At 34.1% G+C, this 17,136-nt stretch overlaps 1 protein-coding gene across 1 annotated transcript in view; it reads right to left on the bottom strand.

Annotated features, from left to right (window-relative positions):
* Window positions 1-17,136, bottom strand: part of GABRG1 (gamma-aminobutyric acid type A receptor subunit gamma1) — a 62,538-nt gene that overhangs the window by 8,232 nt on the left and 37,170 nt on the right. Inside the window, exons 4-8 of the mRNA XM_047854717.1 lie at window positions 12,185-12,405; window positions 11,227-11,309; window positions 7,991-8,128; window positions 7,716-7,868; window positions 2,728-2,939 (exon numbers count right to left, since the gene is read on the bottom strand). Of these exons, the coding sequence (XP_047710673.1) occupies window positions 2,728-2,939; window positions 7,716-7,868; window positions 7,991-8,128; window positions 11,227-11,309; window positions 12,185-12,405 (807 nt within the window). The remainder of the gene's footprint in view (window positions 1-2,727; window positions 2,940-7,715; window positions 7,869-7,990; window positions 8,129-11,226; window positions 11,310-12,184; window positions 12,406-17,136) is intronic.

The raw sequence follows: 17,136 nt of genomic DNA, 5'->3' as shown, positions 1-17,136 counted from the left end.
ATTCAGAGAACAAAAAGGGGAAAATGCTATGTTTTAAACTACTCAGAGTTTTGAGTTTATGAAAGAAAGTGGGGGTATGGAAGGAAGAGAGAGAGAAGGGGAAGAAGAAGGAGGAGAAGTGAGAGAAGGAGGAGGAGGGAGAGGGGAGGAGGAAAAAGAGGAGGAAGAACAAGAGGAAGGAAAAGAAAAACAGGAAGATGAGAACAGTAACAACAACAACAACAACAACCGAAACATTTGAAAAGGTGTAAAGCCAAGATGCTTCAAGACTTCTGGGTCTAGGTTATGCAATTTTTTGTCCTGGCTGGCAGAAGAAAGAACAGACTCCACAAAACCATTAAGTAGAGCACTCGAGACAACAAGCAAAGCTGTTTATTCTTCATGAAAGTGCAATCTGATTTACTCAATTAGCAAGACCATATGGTTGAACACAAAACCAAGCAGGGAGTCAGATTTGATTACTGATCCTGGTTTTTCAATCAAAATGTCATTTACTATTAAAAGAGCTCATAAATCACATAACTGAACAGAAAGGAGAAACTATAGAACTTTATTCTGGATAGCTCTAATAAAAATATTTTTGTACCTAGGTAGTCAACAATATATATCAATTTAACTTTTAATGTTTGAAATTTAGTGCTTCAAAGCTCTTATTTAATTTTTATTCCTTATTTTTTCATGTTTATTATTTTGCCTCCTGGGCCTGATGCTAAATTTTAAATACCCAATGTATAGATTGTTTTCCCTTAAATTCTAGAACATTGCCTAGGATATGGGTGTCCCTAACAAATATTTGGTGAATGAATTATTTTAAAAAATCATAATTTTAAAATTTGCACTCCAATGGTTAAGTTTACTGAGTGAATGTGATAGCCAAATTGATTTGCTATAGTCGTAGAGTAGCCACTTTTTGGTTGAGTGTCTTTGATAATATAATAATAGTCACTACATTGTATATTTTTATAATGAAATTAGAGAATCTATGTGAGATTATAGATTTCCTGCCTTTTATCCAGTTTCCAGAAGTAAAATTTTCAAAGTAGTCATTGAACATAGCTATGGATGAGTAAATGATGAAATGGAAAATCCAGAGAGGATGCTTGGCTTTGATTAAAGGAAAATGGTAGAAAACGTGCATTTTTCTTTACCTAAAAATTTAGCAAATGGATATTAACATTGACATTATGGCTCCCTGATGGTTTATCCATTCAGGGGTTATATTATGTCCTATGGGTAAGCTAAAATAAGTCAAATTGAGAAAGTCACAGACTAATTCTGCAATGTAGGTTATCAAATGTGTACTGCCATCAATGTGCTCCACTTTCTTGGAATATTGCGGGAAACTGAAAGCAAATACACATAGGTTTGGTCCTTGGAGTGTAATATGAAAAGTAAAATACAATTGAAAATGATGTCAAAGTTTGATAAAGAAATTAATGAAAACTGGGAGGAGGGGAGAAAAGCATTGAATCCTAGAACTTGCTAAGTTAGGAGATAATATAGAAAACTCCGTGACTTATTATATATGCTCTATGGTAGGCTTACAAGCTTGCCACTCAGGATAGCTGTTCTCGTTAATTTAGGTATTTGGGAACAAATCCGCTTTGAAAAAAAAAAAACATTTCCTGGAATCAGGAAAAAAGTGGCCTTTTTTTTTTTTTTTTTTTGGTCAATACTGGAGGAACAGATGTTGACTTTTCTGAGTCCTATAAGAACAAGAAACACCAAGGAGTGATTACAAGCTTCAGCTCTGGCACCAAAAAAGACCTAGGTTTGAGTCTTGGATTCTTCAGTTCCTAAGGCTGTCTGTCCTGCAAATCGCTGAACTTGTCCTCATAGGAACATAAATGAAATCATGCACATAAAATACCTGGCATACTCAGTAAGTGCTGGATATTACTTGAAGGTTGTTACAATTGCCATTATAATAGATTATAGTTGGTCATCCGATACTTAAGTATATTGAAATTAATAGAGCCACTTCTAATATATCAATTTGATGTGGTGTATGTTGGGGTAGATACATGATAGGGAAGGGGGAGTAAGAGAGCACAAATATAGGCGAATCAAAAACACTTCATAGCTATGACTTTCAAACACAGCTGAATACTAATATTAAAGAGGGTTCTTTATCTCTAAAAATCAAGTAATTTTGTGGGCCACCTTTTGTTAGAAGTGAAAATCCTAACACAAAAGTAGCATCAAAGAGAGATCTTAAATAATTTGGGGGGTACAAAAAATCTACCAGTTGGGGAAAATCCACAATGTAAGAAACCACCCTTTACAAGGGGATTTAGAGTCTTTTCCAAGGGGCACTATTAATAGACCTCTCCTGGTAGGCCATGTTAGGTACTCTGGTGTCATCTTAATGTTATTTATCTTTTGTTGGGTACTTCAAGAATCCATATTTGTGGGGCGCCTGGGTGGCGCAGTCGGTTAAGCGTCCGACTTCAGCCAGGTCACGATCTCGCGGTCTGGGAGTTCGAGCCCCGCGTCGGGCTCTGGGCTGATGGCTCAGAGCCTGGAGCCTGTTTCCAATTCTGTGTCTCCCTCTCTCTCTGCCCCTCCCCCGTTCATGCTCTGTCTCTCTCTGTCCCACAAATAATTAAACGTAGAAAAAAAAAAAAAGAATCCATATTTGTCTAAGCAAGTATAACATGAGTATTCAGAACACCATCTCTATTATAATAAGTTGATGTTTATAAAATACAGATTTTTATAACATACCGAGCTCTTATTTTTTTGCTTTCTGTCTCTAGTAGTCTTTCCTTTTTTGTTGCTGGTAAAATAATGCAAGGTGCCATATTCCATTAAGGCTGCAAAAACAAAAATGAAACAAACAGAAACAAAGAGGTCCATCGCAGTCACATAAGAAACCTTAGGTAATGACTTCCTGGCGATTGTGCTCAGAGTTGTCATAGTCAGGACTGTGGTGATACCTGCGGAGGGAGGGGAAAATAGGAGATAAAAAGTAACAGACTATTTTAGTTCTGCCATCTGATTTGGCAATGCTGTAAGCGGTCACAAACAATGGAAACAAAAGGATATGATTATTCCTGATTTACACAAAAAATTACTGGTAACCATAGCTACATTATGTTCAATGTGCTCTTTGTGTCTGTATGAATTTTATTTTTCTTTTTAAGCTTATTTATTTATTTTGTAGTGAGACAGTGAGTGAGAGAGGGACAGAGAGAGAGAAAAAGAGAGAGAATCCCAAGTGGGCTTTGTGCTGTAAGTGCAGAACGCAACGTGGGACTCGATCTCAGGAACCATGAGATTACGATGAGCAGAAATCAAGAGTCAGATGCTTAGCTGACTGAGCCACCCAGGAGACCCATGTTTCTGTATGAGTTTTCCTCATCTAAATTTGTGGACTGCAGATATCTGACTCCCTGTACTCATTCTTCCATTCCTCCACAGCAATAAATTCTCCAAGTTTTAGCTGGCATGTGGCTGCCTGGAGGAACTTCTTTGCCCCCTTCTCTCAGTTATGTGTGGACACAGCTGAGGAGAAGTAAGTCAAGGGTGTAAATAATGGCCAATGGATGGCATTAAAAATGCAAAAAGGGAGTCAAAAATGTCAAATTTCCAGGTATAAAGTAAGTCATGGAGATGTAATATAAAGCATGGTGATTATAGTTAATAATACTGTGTTGTATATCTAAAAGTTGCTGAGAGTAGATCTTAAAAGTTCTCATCACAGGGGCACCTGGATGGCTCAGTCAGTTAAGCAACTCACGTTCGATTTCAGCTCACGATTTGTGAGGTCTGGCCATGCTGACACCTTGGAGCCTACTTAGAGGATTCTTTCCCTCCTCTCTGCTCCTCCTCTTCTCTCTCTCTCTCTCTCTCTCTCTCAAAATAAATAAACTTAAAAAGAATTTTCATCACAAAAAAATACATTTTGTAACTGTATAATGATGGATGTTAACCAGACCTACAGCGGTAATCGATCTGCAATATACACAAATAATGAATCATTATGTTGTACTTCTAGAACTAATATAATGTCAATTGTATTTCAATAAAAATAAAAGATGGCATTAAAGAGATAGGAAATGCCCATCTTTCCCTGTTCCTCAGAGCTTTCTGCAGGAATACAATGGCTAGAGCACCAGCAGCCATCTTAGAACATTAGATAATCATGAGAATTAAAATCATCCACAACACAGCAAAAAACTAGAAGGAGCCTGAGCCCCTCACACTGCAATCGCCCTTCCACTACCTACCTCTGGGCTTCTCACATGAGAAACGAATCCTCTTCCACCTAATTTAAGCTATAGAGATTTGCAGTTTTCTGTCACAAACAATTAAAATTAATCCAAACTAGTACAGTGTTTTCTTATACAATATCTTGAATTAAAGTTATTTTTTAATCTCAAGTTTAAGAATAGGAGCAAGATTATGACAATGGAATACCTAAAAAGCACAGAGAAAATCTTCATATTTTGAAGAATTCAGCATATAAAATTGGGATGTCACCCTGGGCCCCAGCCCTGTGTATGTATCTCTGGGAGTATCTGTTTGTTTTTAGTTATGGCTTTCTTGTGGTTCTTACCCCAGCTCATCTTGGCACCCTTAACTCACAGCTGCACATACCATATCTCTTCTTACCTAAACTGCTACAATTCTCATTCTATGTCCACCAGACATGGCCCCAAATTCTGACTCTTCCTTCAGTTCTGTGACCTTAAGGAAGTTTCTTAACGTCTCTATGCCTTTCATCTAAAAAACTGGCACAGTAATATCTTACTACTTATAATGAATTTACACATGAGGTATTTATTTTATTTATTAGTTCTTAAAGTAGATACTTAGAATATTGATTTTATATCTTCCTTTCTAACATTAGCATTGTAAAACTATAACTTCCTTTCTGAGCAATGCTTTAGTTGCATCTACAGATATTTATGTGTTAAATTCTTATTAAAATTTAGTTTGAAATATTTTCTAATTTCCATTTTGACCCAAGGGTTATCTAAAAGGTCATTTTAAAATTTCCAAATAGATAAGGCCACTATTATCTATATTATGTATATTAATTCTTAATTTACTTCCATATGCACTTGAAAGTATGGTATGTTTTGTAGTTAGGGATAGTCTATGCATATTAATCAGGTCAAGTAGTTGATAATTTCATTCAGATTTTTTACATCTTCATTGATCTTTCTCCCACGTAATTGTTCTACCATGAGTGAGAAGGAATGTTAAAATATCCAAATATGATAACAGATTTCTCTTTTACCCTATTATTCCTGACAATTTTGCTGCAATGATTTTTAAACCAAAACTATTTATTAAGGCTAGGCATGCAGGAAGTGCTCAACAATTACCACGAATAAACAAGTCTTTCCTCTTCCTCACCTTACACCTTTTTTTCTGGTAACTTATCAAATCACAACATTGCCACACTCAGAAAACGATAGATTTCCAAATGTATTCCTGGCTTCCATACTTTTGTCCCAATTGACTCAAAAAAAATTTAAAGACAATGTGTGCTTTGATTTCAATATCAGTGACTGCATTAAATTTCACTTTACTAAAGTACTATTACATTTGTATTCATAAATCAATGAAAACTACAGGACTTAGCTTTCAGATATGTATGTCTTTAATTTAGTAATTAATATCACAGTCTTTCACATAAAAATAAGATAGTGGATTTCCTATAAAATATCTTTGAATCCATAATAATAAAAAAAATATTTGGGTTATTAAGCAGATTCATTGATATTGCCTCCTTGGTTTCCCTTGCTCAAAATCCTACAAGTCTTCCACGTCACATTGAGAATAAAATCCAAAGTCTGTAAAATGACCTGTTAAAAATATGATCTAATGACCGGCATGTCTCCAATCTCATTTTCTACCACCTCTCAGTCTAGCCATTGTTGCTTTTTTTTTTCTTCGGGCCTTCAAGCACGGCATGGCAAAGAAGATCCCACTTTAGGACCTGGTGGTTCTCCCTGCCTGGATTATTGTTCTACCAGATATCCACCAGGTTAGCTCCCACACTTGACTGGGTCTCTGCTCCCTCCTCAAACCAGTCTGGCCTGACTCCATAACACAAAATAGCAAACAGCATATTTATGCACATCCCCTGACATACTCTTATATTTATTTTGCTTTCTCTTCATAACCTTTATTACTCACTGATATTATATGCTTTTTATATTTGTACATTACCTGCATACCCCACTAAAACATAAATGCCATAAACATGAGGATTTTATAACTACTGTTCACTGTTAACACTAAAGCCCCCAAAGCACTGCCTGTTTCATAAAAAAAAATTTGATAAATGTGACATAAATAAACTCAGGAAATTGTCCTTCAATTATGTGCGTATGTATGTATGTATGTACCTACACTCGTTTCAAGAAAAATCTTGGTCCTCCAAACACATAGGGCCCACAATTATAAGAGATATTCTTCAAGATAGATCTGGCTATGGCTTCATAGTTGATATGCTAAAACTTAAAACTATGAATTCACATAACAACACAATTCCACAGTTGGCTATACCCTTTCTGAAACTATGGCATGTTTTTTGGCTTTATACAAATATAATAGTAGAATAGAAACAACCCATTCCAATTTTCTTAAAACAACTCATGGTAGCATACAAAGAATCTGAAATACTTTACTTACTTTAGGACATAAAATAATATGAAATTATAATACTAGTTTAAATAGGGAAACGAAACACAGGTATGAGTACATTTTATTCACTGGCTATATCTACACCTCTCTTTAGACTCTCAAAGGCACTGAATTTTCAAATACAGAGCTGGGTGCCTCGGGCTTTATCTTGCCACTTTTCTGTGATTTGCATTTTACTGTATTTATTAAATGTAGTTATTCACCAGCTATCATAGAAACCACATGAAAACCTCCTTTGTTGAAAATAGACTATCCCAACTTTATATTTTTTAAGACACAATTTTCAGTAGTATGATCATGTTTTGCACTGATCTTGGGAATGAAATTGATCAATAAGATATCTTTGTATATCAATACATAAATGGATGTTATTTTCTTTTAAGCAAATGTATAGTAATTAGGCATATTTTCTTATATGATTTTGATTATTGCAATTGGCTGCTAAAGAAAGAAACCAAAGGTCTATTTTATCAAGTATGAATCACAAATTGCCCTTTTAATCAGTGTTATTGTACAGGCAACTCTCAAAATATTCATAGACTAATTACACATTTTATAGATTACAGAAGCCTGGCAGTTTTTGTCCCTTTCAGCGACTTGCCCTTTAGAAAAGTTGGCTGTTGATTAGCACCATTGTAAGAGCAGGAGATTCCGAAGCCTTCTAAACACACATCAGTCAATAAATGCTGGCTATCAATGATTCAGCAAAAGAATAAAAATCTTGATGAAAAGTGATTGAAAATATTGACCAAATGAAGATTCAGGAATTATGCGTGGTTTTTGCTTATTAATTCTTGCTGAGTATTTATGCTTCCCTTGAACTCCATGAGCAGGAAAAAATATAAAATTTTCTGAAATTAAATTCTTTGTGATTCAATTTACTACTTGTTTTTCATATATTCCTTTCAACATTGTATTGCATTGGAGTATTTTTTAAATTTTTGCTTGATTGTAATGTAGAGGGATATTCGAATATATTCAACTACAAACTCTTTCACATTGAAATATTTCAACAGTCCTATGATACTATAGCATAATATTACATATCATACCAAGTGATGTTCTTGCAGGTACTGCATCTTTATTGATCCAAAAAGACACCCAAGAAAGAACAACTGTCAGAATACACGGAATGTAGGTCTGAATAGTGAAATATCCCATTCGTCTGCTCAGGTCAAAAAAAATTGTCATAATAATATAATCCCCTAGAAGAAAAAAAAAGTTTTATTTTTGCTATTAAAATACGTAAAAGCATAGGTTTGAACCAATAGATTTAAATACAAAGCTGTTTGATGCTAGCATCATTCACTGATTGGTGTTTCCTTACCAGAGATGGTGTGAGAAATTTCAGTTGAGTTCCGTAACCCTACAAATGCAAACTGATATAATCTCCAGTATTTAGGATCAGCCACTTCTACAGAAGGTTTTTTCCACTTATACTCAATTTCATTTTTAGGGTACCCATCTAGATAAAAAAATTAAAATAAACATATAGAGATTAGCAAGATCCAAATCTGTTACTGTTGAAATGCCATTATTCAAAGACAAGTTCTTTGAAATTCATTTTTGTATGATAGGATATGTCAAATATAGAAAATACAGCATAAAATATATGTGTATAGTTTAAAAATTACCATATAATGATCCAATAATGATAATCCATGCCACTCCACTTAAATCAAAAAGCAGAATCATGCTGGTCTCTTAGGGAAATTCATGTCCCCATCCCAATGTAGTAGTCCCTCACCCAATTAAATGTAACCACTAACCTGATTTCTGAAATCAGAAAATAGATGTCCTGATATGCATTTCTGAAATATATAGCTTATTTTAGGTTCTTTTTCAACTCTACTTGACGGGTGCCATACTAGATGCATTACTTATATTTTACTTCTTTTGATGTGATATTTGTAATAGTCATCCATGCCAATGTACATAGCTGATGTACTGAAATTTACTAATCCATTTTGCTATTGTAGATGCTTATAATGTTTCTTGTTGGCTATTACTAACAGTGTTGTTTGTACCATTACCATGCATGCCTCACAAAATACATATGCACAAAATTTCTCTGGGACATATATCTATGTATGGAAGAGCTAGGTCATGGATGGCATAGGATTTCCACTTTATGAAACAGTGCCAATCTTCTATTCATAGAGAGCATACCATATATTCTCTCACCAGCCAGTGTGTGAAAATACACGTGGATCCACAGTCTCATTTAACTTGATGTGGACAGCCTATTTTTACTGGTCTCTAAGTATATTTTATTTCACATTTTCCTTATTATGAATGAAACTTAGTAATTTTTTCATATGTTTATTAGATTCTTGGGTTTCTACTTTGGAGAACTGCTTGTTCTATTACCTGTTCTTTTATTGGATTTTCTTCCCACCCCCCTTTTTTTAGTCTGTTACCTACATACTCTGAATACTAGAGTTTTGTTAGTTACTTGTGTTGAAATGTAGTTGCCTAACATGGAGATGCATTCTTTCAAAAAATTTTTGTTTCTGACACAGGTCAGGAAAATCCACAAGGGCTTTTTAAAGTAATCGAGTGAAGGAAATTCAGGCTGAAAATTCATGTGAGGGTGGGTCTGCAATTATATCCTCTCAAGGAGTTATTTCACCCCTAGTATGCTGATTGCAGAGGCAACTGTTCTTTTAGACTTTAGTGGTTGTGTGTGTGTGTGTGTGTGTGTGTGTGAGAGAGAGAGAGAGAGAGAGAGTGTGTGTATATGGGGGAAGGGGAGGTTATTCATGTTACCCTAAGCTCCCAGCCTTTGTAACCCAGCTGTATGTACAAATTATGTTCTAATAGATCTCTAATCCACAAATCTGTCAAATTCAAAGCTCAACTTTCTGGTTTCATTTTTATTGCTTCAATTCTTTCCTGGTGATTACTCACATGTTTTTGAGAATGTTTTTAATGATATAAGTTTTAAATTGTTTTCAACAGAAGAGTTGGTCTACCATATTATAAGAACAGAATCCACTATCAACCTTAAAAATTTCCAGAACATTATATCATTTTGTACCAGGATCTCTTCATCAGCCATGATAAAATAGCTGTCATCTCTCCACTAACTTGTTTTAAAAATCTGTTTTCTCTTTTCTTTTTTCGCATTCTGTCTTGTTTGATAGGCTCTAACCATCTTGCTTTTCCATAATCTCTATTTTTTTAATTATCATTGTTGATCCAATATAGTATATAGGAGTGTGGGTAGAAATAAAAACATTGACCTCATTACTTAATTACTCTAAATTTCATGATATTGACTATTGAAATGGGGATATATTGAAATATTTTGAATATATTTGTTGTAAAACATTAGGAATAGAAAACTCAATTCTCTACTGGATCGATATGGAATACCTGAAAAAAGTTAGCTGTGATCATTATGTTTATATAGGTGACAACCAATTGAATTCACAAGGATAGAGTATTAATTTCCAACAGTTAATTTCCAAATCATAGTCAAAGAGATATCACACCAAAGATGTAGTCATGGTATCCAGAGGCAAGTACAATAATTGCTACATTTTCAAATATTTTCATATCAACTATTCTTTGAATGTTGTATTCATCAAGTCTTTGGTATGATTTGGCCAGTGAGATAGATTATAACTTTAAAAGGATATTTTAATATGACACAAATCATTAAGAAAAGTCAAGAAAATCCAATAAAAGCAACAAGAGATATTTGGGGATTTTTGTGAGTGAAGAAGCAGGATAATACTTGTGAATACATAAAATGTAGTGTGAATAGATTTTAGTATGTAATATACAAAGAAGTCAAATTTCAATAGAAGGAAAATAGTACTAGACAATTTGTGGATATAGGCAATTATATTTCTTAAAATCATTTTACATGTTTTTAAGACTTACTCATTTATATATTGTCTAGAAAAACCTTTTAGAAGATATATATGTAAATATGTCAGTAATTATGAAATAGAATTGATATTCATATAGAAAGGTAACAATTATTTTCTTGAAATAAAATATTTTTATATCAAAATTACTTGGTTCTAATCATTTCTCTGTATTTCAATATTTCTTTCAAATAAAATAAACTTATTTCTACCTTGGCTTTTCCAACTCATTAAAGTCTCAAAGATTTAGTATTCATGTAGTAAATATTATTCACCAAACCAATCTTTGAAACATATTTTAAAATCCAATGTAATAAAGTTAAATCTTGACTCAGGGAGACGAATAAAATTTGAATCAACATTTTATTCATGGGAGTATTAAAACATTTGAACACTATCTTCAGGACTACTTTATTTAATCAAAATAAGAAAAGGCACTAGGATAAAACCAAAATTTGTAAGGAATGAAATAATAAAATATACATTTACTATGCATTCATTGTCACTTTTTAATTCAAAAGCCAGAAACAAATATGTCATTTGTAATTATTTTATCTGAGAGAAAAATATAATCCCCACCTCAGAAAATTATATAAATTGCATTTATCTCACTTTATTTTACATTTTTAAATAAACAGGTCTGAGGCTAAAATTCTATGAACTTATCATGCATTTTGTCACTTACAGCTTGAAAATTCCAGCGGACAGGAATGTTCATCCATAGGAAAGTTATGAAGCTGAAGATAACATTCTGCATTAATTGTCAATCTATTTAAATGAAAAAATAAATATTAAATAATAAATAATTTCAAGCATTAAAAATCCTTTGTCTAATATTCAAGAATGATTTTGGCCTGTAATAGCAGTCTGTGATATATTAGAAAATAATAATAATTATAATACTTCAAAGTTTTAAATGTTAATATTGTAACATTCATAAGTGAGTATGAAAATTCTAACATTTTCCTTTCTAGCCAATTAAGCTACCACTATATACATTTCAGTAAATCTGCTTACGGTTAAAACTTTATACTTCAGGATCACAAAAACACATTGCACACACACACACACACACACACACACACACACTCACACACAATTAACTCAGTATACATGGTTATGTAAGGTGATTGTTTTAAGTTTTCATGAACATCTTCTCATTAAGGATGATTCTTAAGATTAGGATGATCCTTGATAAGATATGTTAAGATATGTTCAAGACAACGAATTAAATAAACTAGAATCTTATATACATCAACCTTTATTTAATCCTTTCTGAAGGATGTTTTATTACATTATTGAAAATTTTATAGTAGATTGGGCTCCTAGAGAAAATCTCAACTATTTGCACCATAGGTTAAAACACATAATGCTCACACCACACCCTCTTTTGTTGCAGAGTTGGGGAGGGAAGGAGGGAGGAATCAAGAGATTTTTCTTGTTTGCTTTTCATTCCTTTCATATGCTAGTTACTCTGAGCTTTAAAAAAAGTTTCCAAAGTATACCGCTATTTTAGATGTTAGTGTATGAAAGGAACTCCATATTTCTTTCTTTGTAATACTGAAAAAGGAAAATTTATGACTTGACCAAATATTAGTATGGAAAATAAATTAAAGCAGCTATATTTTTTAAAACAGTATTACCTTAAAGTATATAAAACTCGTCCATCATTCCAAATTCGAAGCAGACGATTAGGAGTTGTTATCCAATGTGCATCAGATTTTCTTGAGTTTCTGAAGAAAGTGTCAGGAATCCAAATTTTTCCTACCATATTACTGTTAAGCATAAGCACTTTCATGGTACTATTGAATTTTAAACGACTATCAAACCAGGTTTGGGCAAAAATTATATCTATTGTGTATTCCTGAAAGATAAAAAGAAAGGTAACAACTTATAATATAGTAAAGTCACTACTTAGACTTTTTTTAGATGTTTTCATTTTTACATTATAAAATTTCTGTAAGTGAATAGCACTGAAACTCAGTGTTTTCAAATAAAAAATATGCCATTACCTTAATTTTCATTTTTAATTATTTGCCTGAGTCATATAAGATAAAGTCCAAGATTTCTAGTAATAACTGCTTCCTAGTGAGGCTTCATAATTGTTTTGTAAATTTTATTCAAGATTTTATAATATGTAGTATATAGTCATTTAATATAAAAGCAAATTACCTTAATGTCAACAATTGTATCAATTTTTGTGACATTCACATGGAGCATCAGTTTAAAAAAATCACAAATAAATACAAAATCAAGATGCAAATACCAAATTACCTAAAATCCCTTACATTTTCTTTTGTCCAAAAAATTAATTACAATTATTTAGATCCGCTGTTCTCAAAATTTTCAAAGCACACACACACACCCTTATTAAGCGCTTTTAACATGCCAAGCACTGTATGTTGAGTTTTGTATGTATCATGTCATTAAATCCTTACTGCAACCCTGTGAAATAGGTACTGCTATAACCTTTATTTTTAAGTCGCATTTACTGAGCAATATAGAAGTAAAATAATTCTCCCCACATCACAGAGGTAATAAGCAAATGATAAGGAGACTGAATCACCACAGGCTGAATCCAAAATCCACATCCACGACAACCATACATAATGGTGGTCATAGTGGAGCCTGATGGGTGCTGGTATTAGAGCACAGGCTGTGCCCATTATCAGCGACTGTAGATAAGAAATTCCAGGGTTATGAGAGAACCCTGGAGGAAGTGATTAGGTATTACCTACCTTCGTATCCTGACAAAATGTCTGCCACATTATAAGCAAGAAAATTGATTTGATAAAATTAATGAATAAGAATGCGGTAATTATCGATGCTGTTGAGGAAAGTGATTATGTACTTGTGGGAGAGATTGGTTGCTCACTCTCGATGTAAGGCTAGCAATTGGCCAATTTACATGGACGGACATGTTTAGTGTAAGAAAGAGAAGTGTAATCAGGAGTTTGGCCAATTGAATGAAGATTTTTTAAAAAGGTAGAGAGAATAATAAGTACACAGACTAGGAGTTAACTTGTTATTAGGAAAGTTGTATCAAATCCTAATTCCCAGCAGAATATTTATAAGTATAATTTACTTGACTAGAATATAGAGGAAATAGAATAGATAAGGAATGTAGAATAGAAAGGAAAACCTTATTTTATGTATTTTGACGTTTTATTTTTATTTATAGAATAAATTTGACATGTAACATTGTATAATTTAAAATTTTTTTAATGTTTATTTATTTTTGACAGAGAGAGAGACAGAGCATGAGCGGGGGAGGGGCAGAGAGAGAAGGAGGGAGACACAGAATCCGAAGCAGGCTCCAGTCTCTGAGCTGCCAGCACAGAGGCCTACGCGCGGCTCGAGCTCACAGACCGCGAGATCATGAACCGAGCCAAAGTCAGACGCTCAACTGACTGAGCCACCCAGGTGCCCCCATCATTGTATGATTTGAAGGCATACAGCATACAGCATACATAAAGTTACTTTGATATATTTCTGTACTGTCAAAGATTGCCAATGTAGCAATATTTATCATATTATATAGTTAAGGTATATTATTGTCTATATTAATTATATTGTACATTTGACGTCTATGGCTTATTTACTACTTACTACAAGTTTGTACCCTTAACCACCTTAACCACCATCATCTTATCTATTTTAGATGAATAGTGTTGCAATTTGGGGAAGGCACGTACATATTAATAGTTAAAATAAAACCTTGGTTTGTGAGCATATTCATTCTGGAAGCATGCTGATAATCCAAAGCACCTGTATATCAAAGCAAATTTCAAGAGCCATTGGATCAGTTGTGATCCTGTGATGTTTGACATCACGTACCACTCATATTGCAGGACATCGCTCGTTTGTCAAGTTAAAATTTATTAGAAATGTTTTCTTGTCTTGCAGAACACTCACAGAACAAGTTACTTGCAATGCAAGGTCTTATTGTATTTTAAATCTAACAGGGGCCTAAACATTACACAGTTGAAATGTCCTTTATAAAGGGGTTAAGAAATATAGATAAATAACTCAGGATAATTTGTCCATATAATGATGTAATATGTGATCATTCAATACTCTACCCATATATTTAGTGTCTAGTATCATCTAGCATCTAGCCAGTCAATTGTTTTGCATGGATGTGAAGATTTGAAGTCCTTAGGCACAAAAACACTCACATCATGATCTCCCCTTCACATAGTTTTGATTGCCATGAGGTTGCCAGAGAAATTTAGAGAGGGAGAGATGACTGAGATTTAGTTTTTTCCAACTGAGTACGGAATGGCACGGGATCAAATTGTACTGTGGAATATAGGCTGAAGTTTCTTTTGCAACCAAGTACCTTCCATAGGCACAAACTTGCTGATGTTCACAACTCAAGCTGAGTTGTAACGCAAGACATATCTCATAATACATAATACTGAAGTATATTTACTCTGTAGATGCTTAATCATCTCACTAAGGAATATGAATGGATTAGGCATGCATTATTGGGGGTGGGCGGCGAAAATGGGTCCTTCCAGACAGTATCAGTGGTACTTTCTCCCTAAATCTTGTGGAAAATCCTTGGCCAGCTTTACAACAGTTATCTTTAACCCCTATTCTGACCTCCTGCTTCTCAGGCCAGATGTCTTTTCTTTAGAATAAATTATGATTTATCAAAGCAGCCTCTTCGACTGACACAAATAATTAACCGCTCAGAGTCTAACTGTAACTTGTGTTAATGACATGGTTTCTGTTTTAAAAGCAAATGCAAATAGAAGAATGCTCATGTCTCTTCTCTGGTGGATCCGAAAAAGAGTATTTAATAACATTATGTGCCAGAATTATTTTTTATTTTTGGATGGAATCAAACAGTATAAACTGCTTAAGATAACGGATAAGGCTTACATTCCTGCCAGGACTATGGCTTCGCAAAGCTCCGACATTGGTTGGTAAAGGGGACATCATGCTACCTGATATATACTTGGCTGCAGTATTCCTAACTAACAGGGCATTAAAGGCTGAGCTTGAGAACTAACATGTCTAGGGGTGGGATTTAGCAAGCAGCTGAAAATCCTGCTTAGCAGCTGACAGGATCTTCTTTAGAATACCTGTTGATAAAACTGCTAATTGCCATTGAAAGAGTTATGATTTCTAAAGAGTAAACTCTCCCAGGAGAGAGTCTTGGGGGAAATGGGAAAATTTTTCTACTCATAATTATTCCCTCAAGCGAGGACCAAGAAGAGAAAGATACAGAGCATATGTCTTGATAATCCAACCTTCCTAAACCCCTTGCAGATGCTAATACTTTCAAGCTCTTTTAAACTGCTAATCCTTAATAAGTGCCTCACTGAGATAAGAAGGTCATTAAAGTTTCTGCTACTTTATATGTAATCGAAAAATCCAATTTCGTTTACTCATTTGTATTAGTACAACTTCCAGAAAGTGATCAAACTGTGTTATTGTTCTTCATGTTCTTATTTAGAAGCTATAATTAACTGGATAATAAATAAGTGAAAAAAAACAAAACATGAAAAGGAATGTCCATTCACTCAGGACAAGTACAATAGCTTCTAGGATAAACAATTTGAAATAAGGCACAGTACATTTAACATTTGAGATCCAATGTACATTATGAGACTTACTTTTTTCCTTGCAAGTTAGCTGAGAAAACAGCATTCATGAATAAAGGCGAAGAAGTGAGTCATTTTATTTTTAACTCAATCAAATCAAAGCACAGTTGACGAAAGTATATGTCTTGTAGTCTTCTTACCACATGGTCAGACTTGCAGTTATGCACTGTGTCTCACAATTAAAAGTACTAGTTTTCTGGCGCCTGGGTGGCGCAGTCGGTTAAGCGTCCGACTTCAGCTAGGTCACGATCTCGCAGTCGGTGAGTTCGAGCCCCGCGTCAGGCTCTGGGCTGATGGCTCAGAGCCTGGAGCCTGTTTCCGATTCTGTGTCTCCCTCTCTCTCTGCCCCTCCCCCGTTCATGCTCTGTCTCTCTCTGTCCCCCCAAAAATAAATAAACGTTGAAAAAAAAATTTAAATAAAAAAAGAAAATAAGGTCCCCTAAACATTTATAAATTTGTGAATTCAACCTTCCATAGTTATGCATGTCTTGTGAAATTTTATCAAAATTATGAGCAACTGATACCAAATATCACATGGAAGGACAATTTCTTGAAAAAATTCTAGGAACTTCCCCAATGCATAGGCATCAAAACGATGTTTAACATCACCACGTTTTTCTGAGATGGATATAAAAGAGGAACAGACATGTCTGCCACACAGGGAGCTGAAGTGAGATACAAAGACAATCTGGAAGGCAAAAGAAAGATTCTCCGGATTCACTATAGCACTGCATCGAGCACCAAAACAGAAACATAAATGGCTGGAGAAAAAGCAGCCAAGTGAGGAATCTGATATATAATCAAGAGAAACCCAAATTATTTTCAGTATGCATAATTGGACTATTCTGAACCCATGAGGTGAGACTGCATTTAAAAAGGGGCAATTTGGTGTAGTGATCGTGGGGTGAATGGCACTTTGGGGAAGACTTCTAGGGCTTGACTTCTGAATATAATAATTTTTAGTTGACCTTAAGTAAATT

The sequence above is a fragment of the Prionailurus viverrinus genome, chromosome B1 (assembly GCF_022837055.1).
Source record: "Prionailurus viverrinus isolate Anna chromosome B1, UM_Priviv_1.0, whole genome shotgun sequence".
Classification (NCBI taxonomy): domain Eukaryota; kingdom Metazoa; phylum Chordata; class Mammalia; order Carnivora; family Felidae; genus Prionailurus; species Prionailurus viverrinus.
Note: the sequence above shows the minus strand (reverse complement) of the source record. Positions and strands in the feature narration are given on the sequence as shown.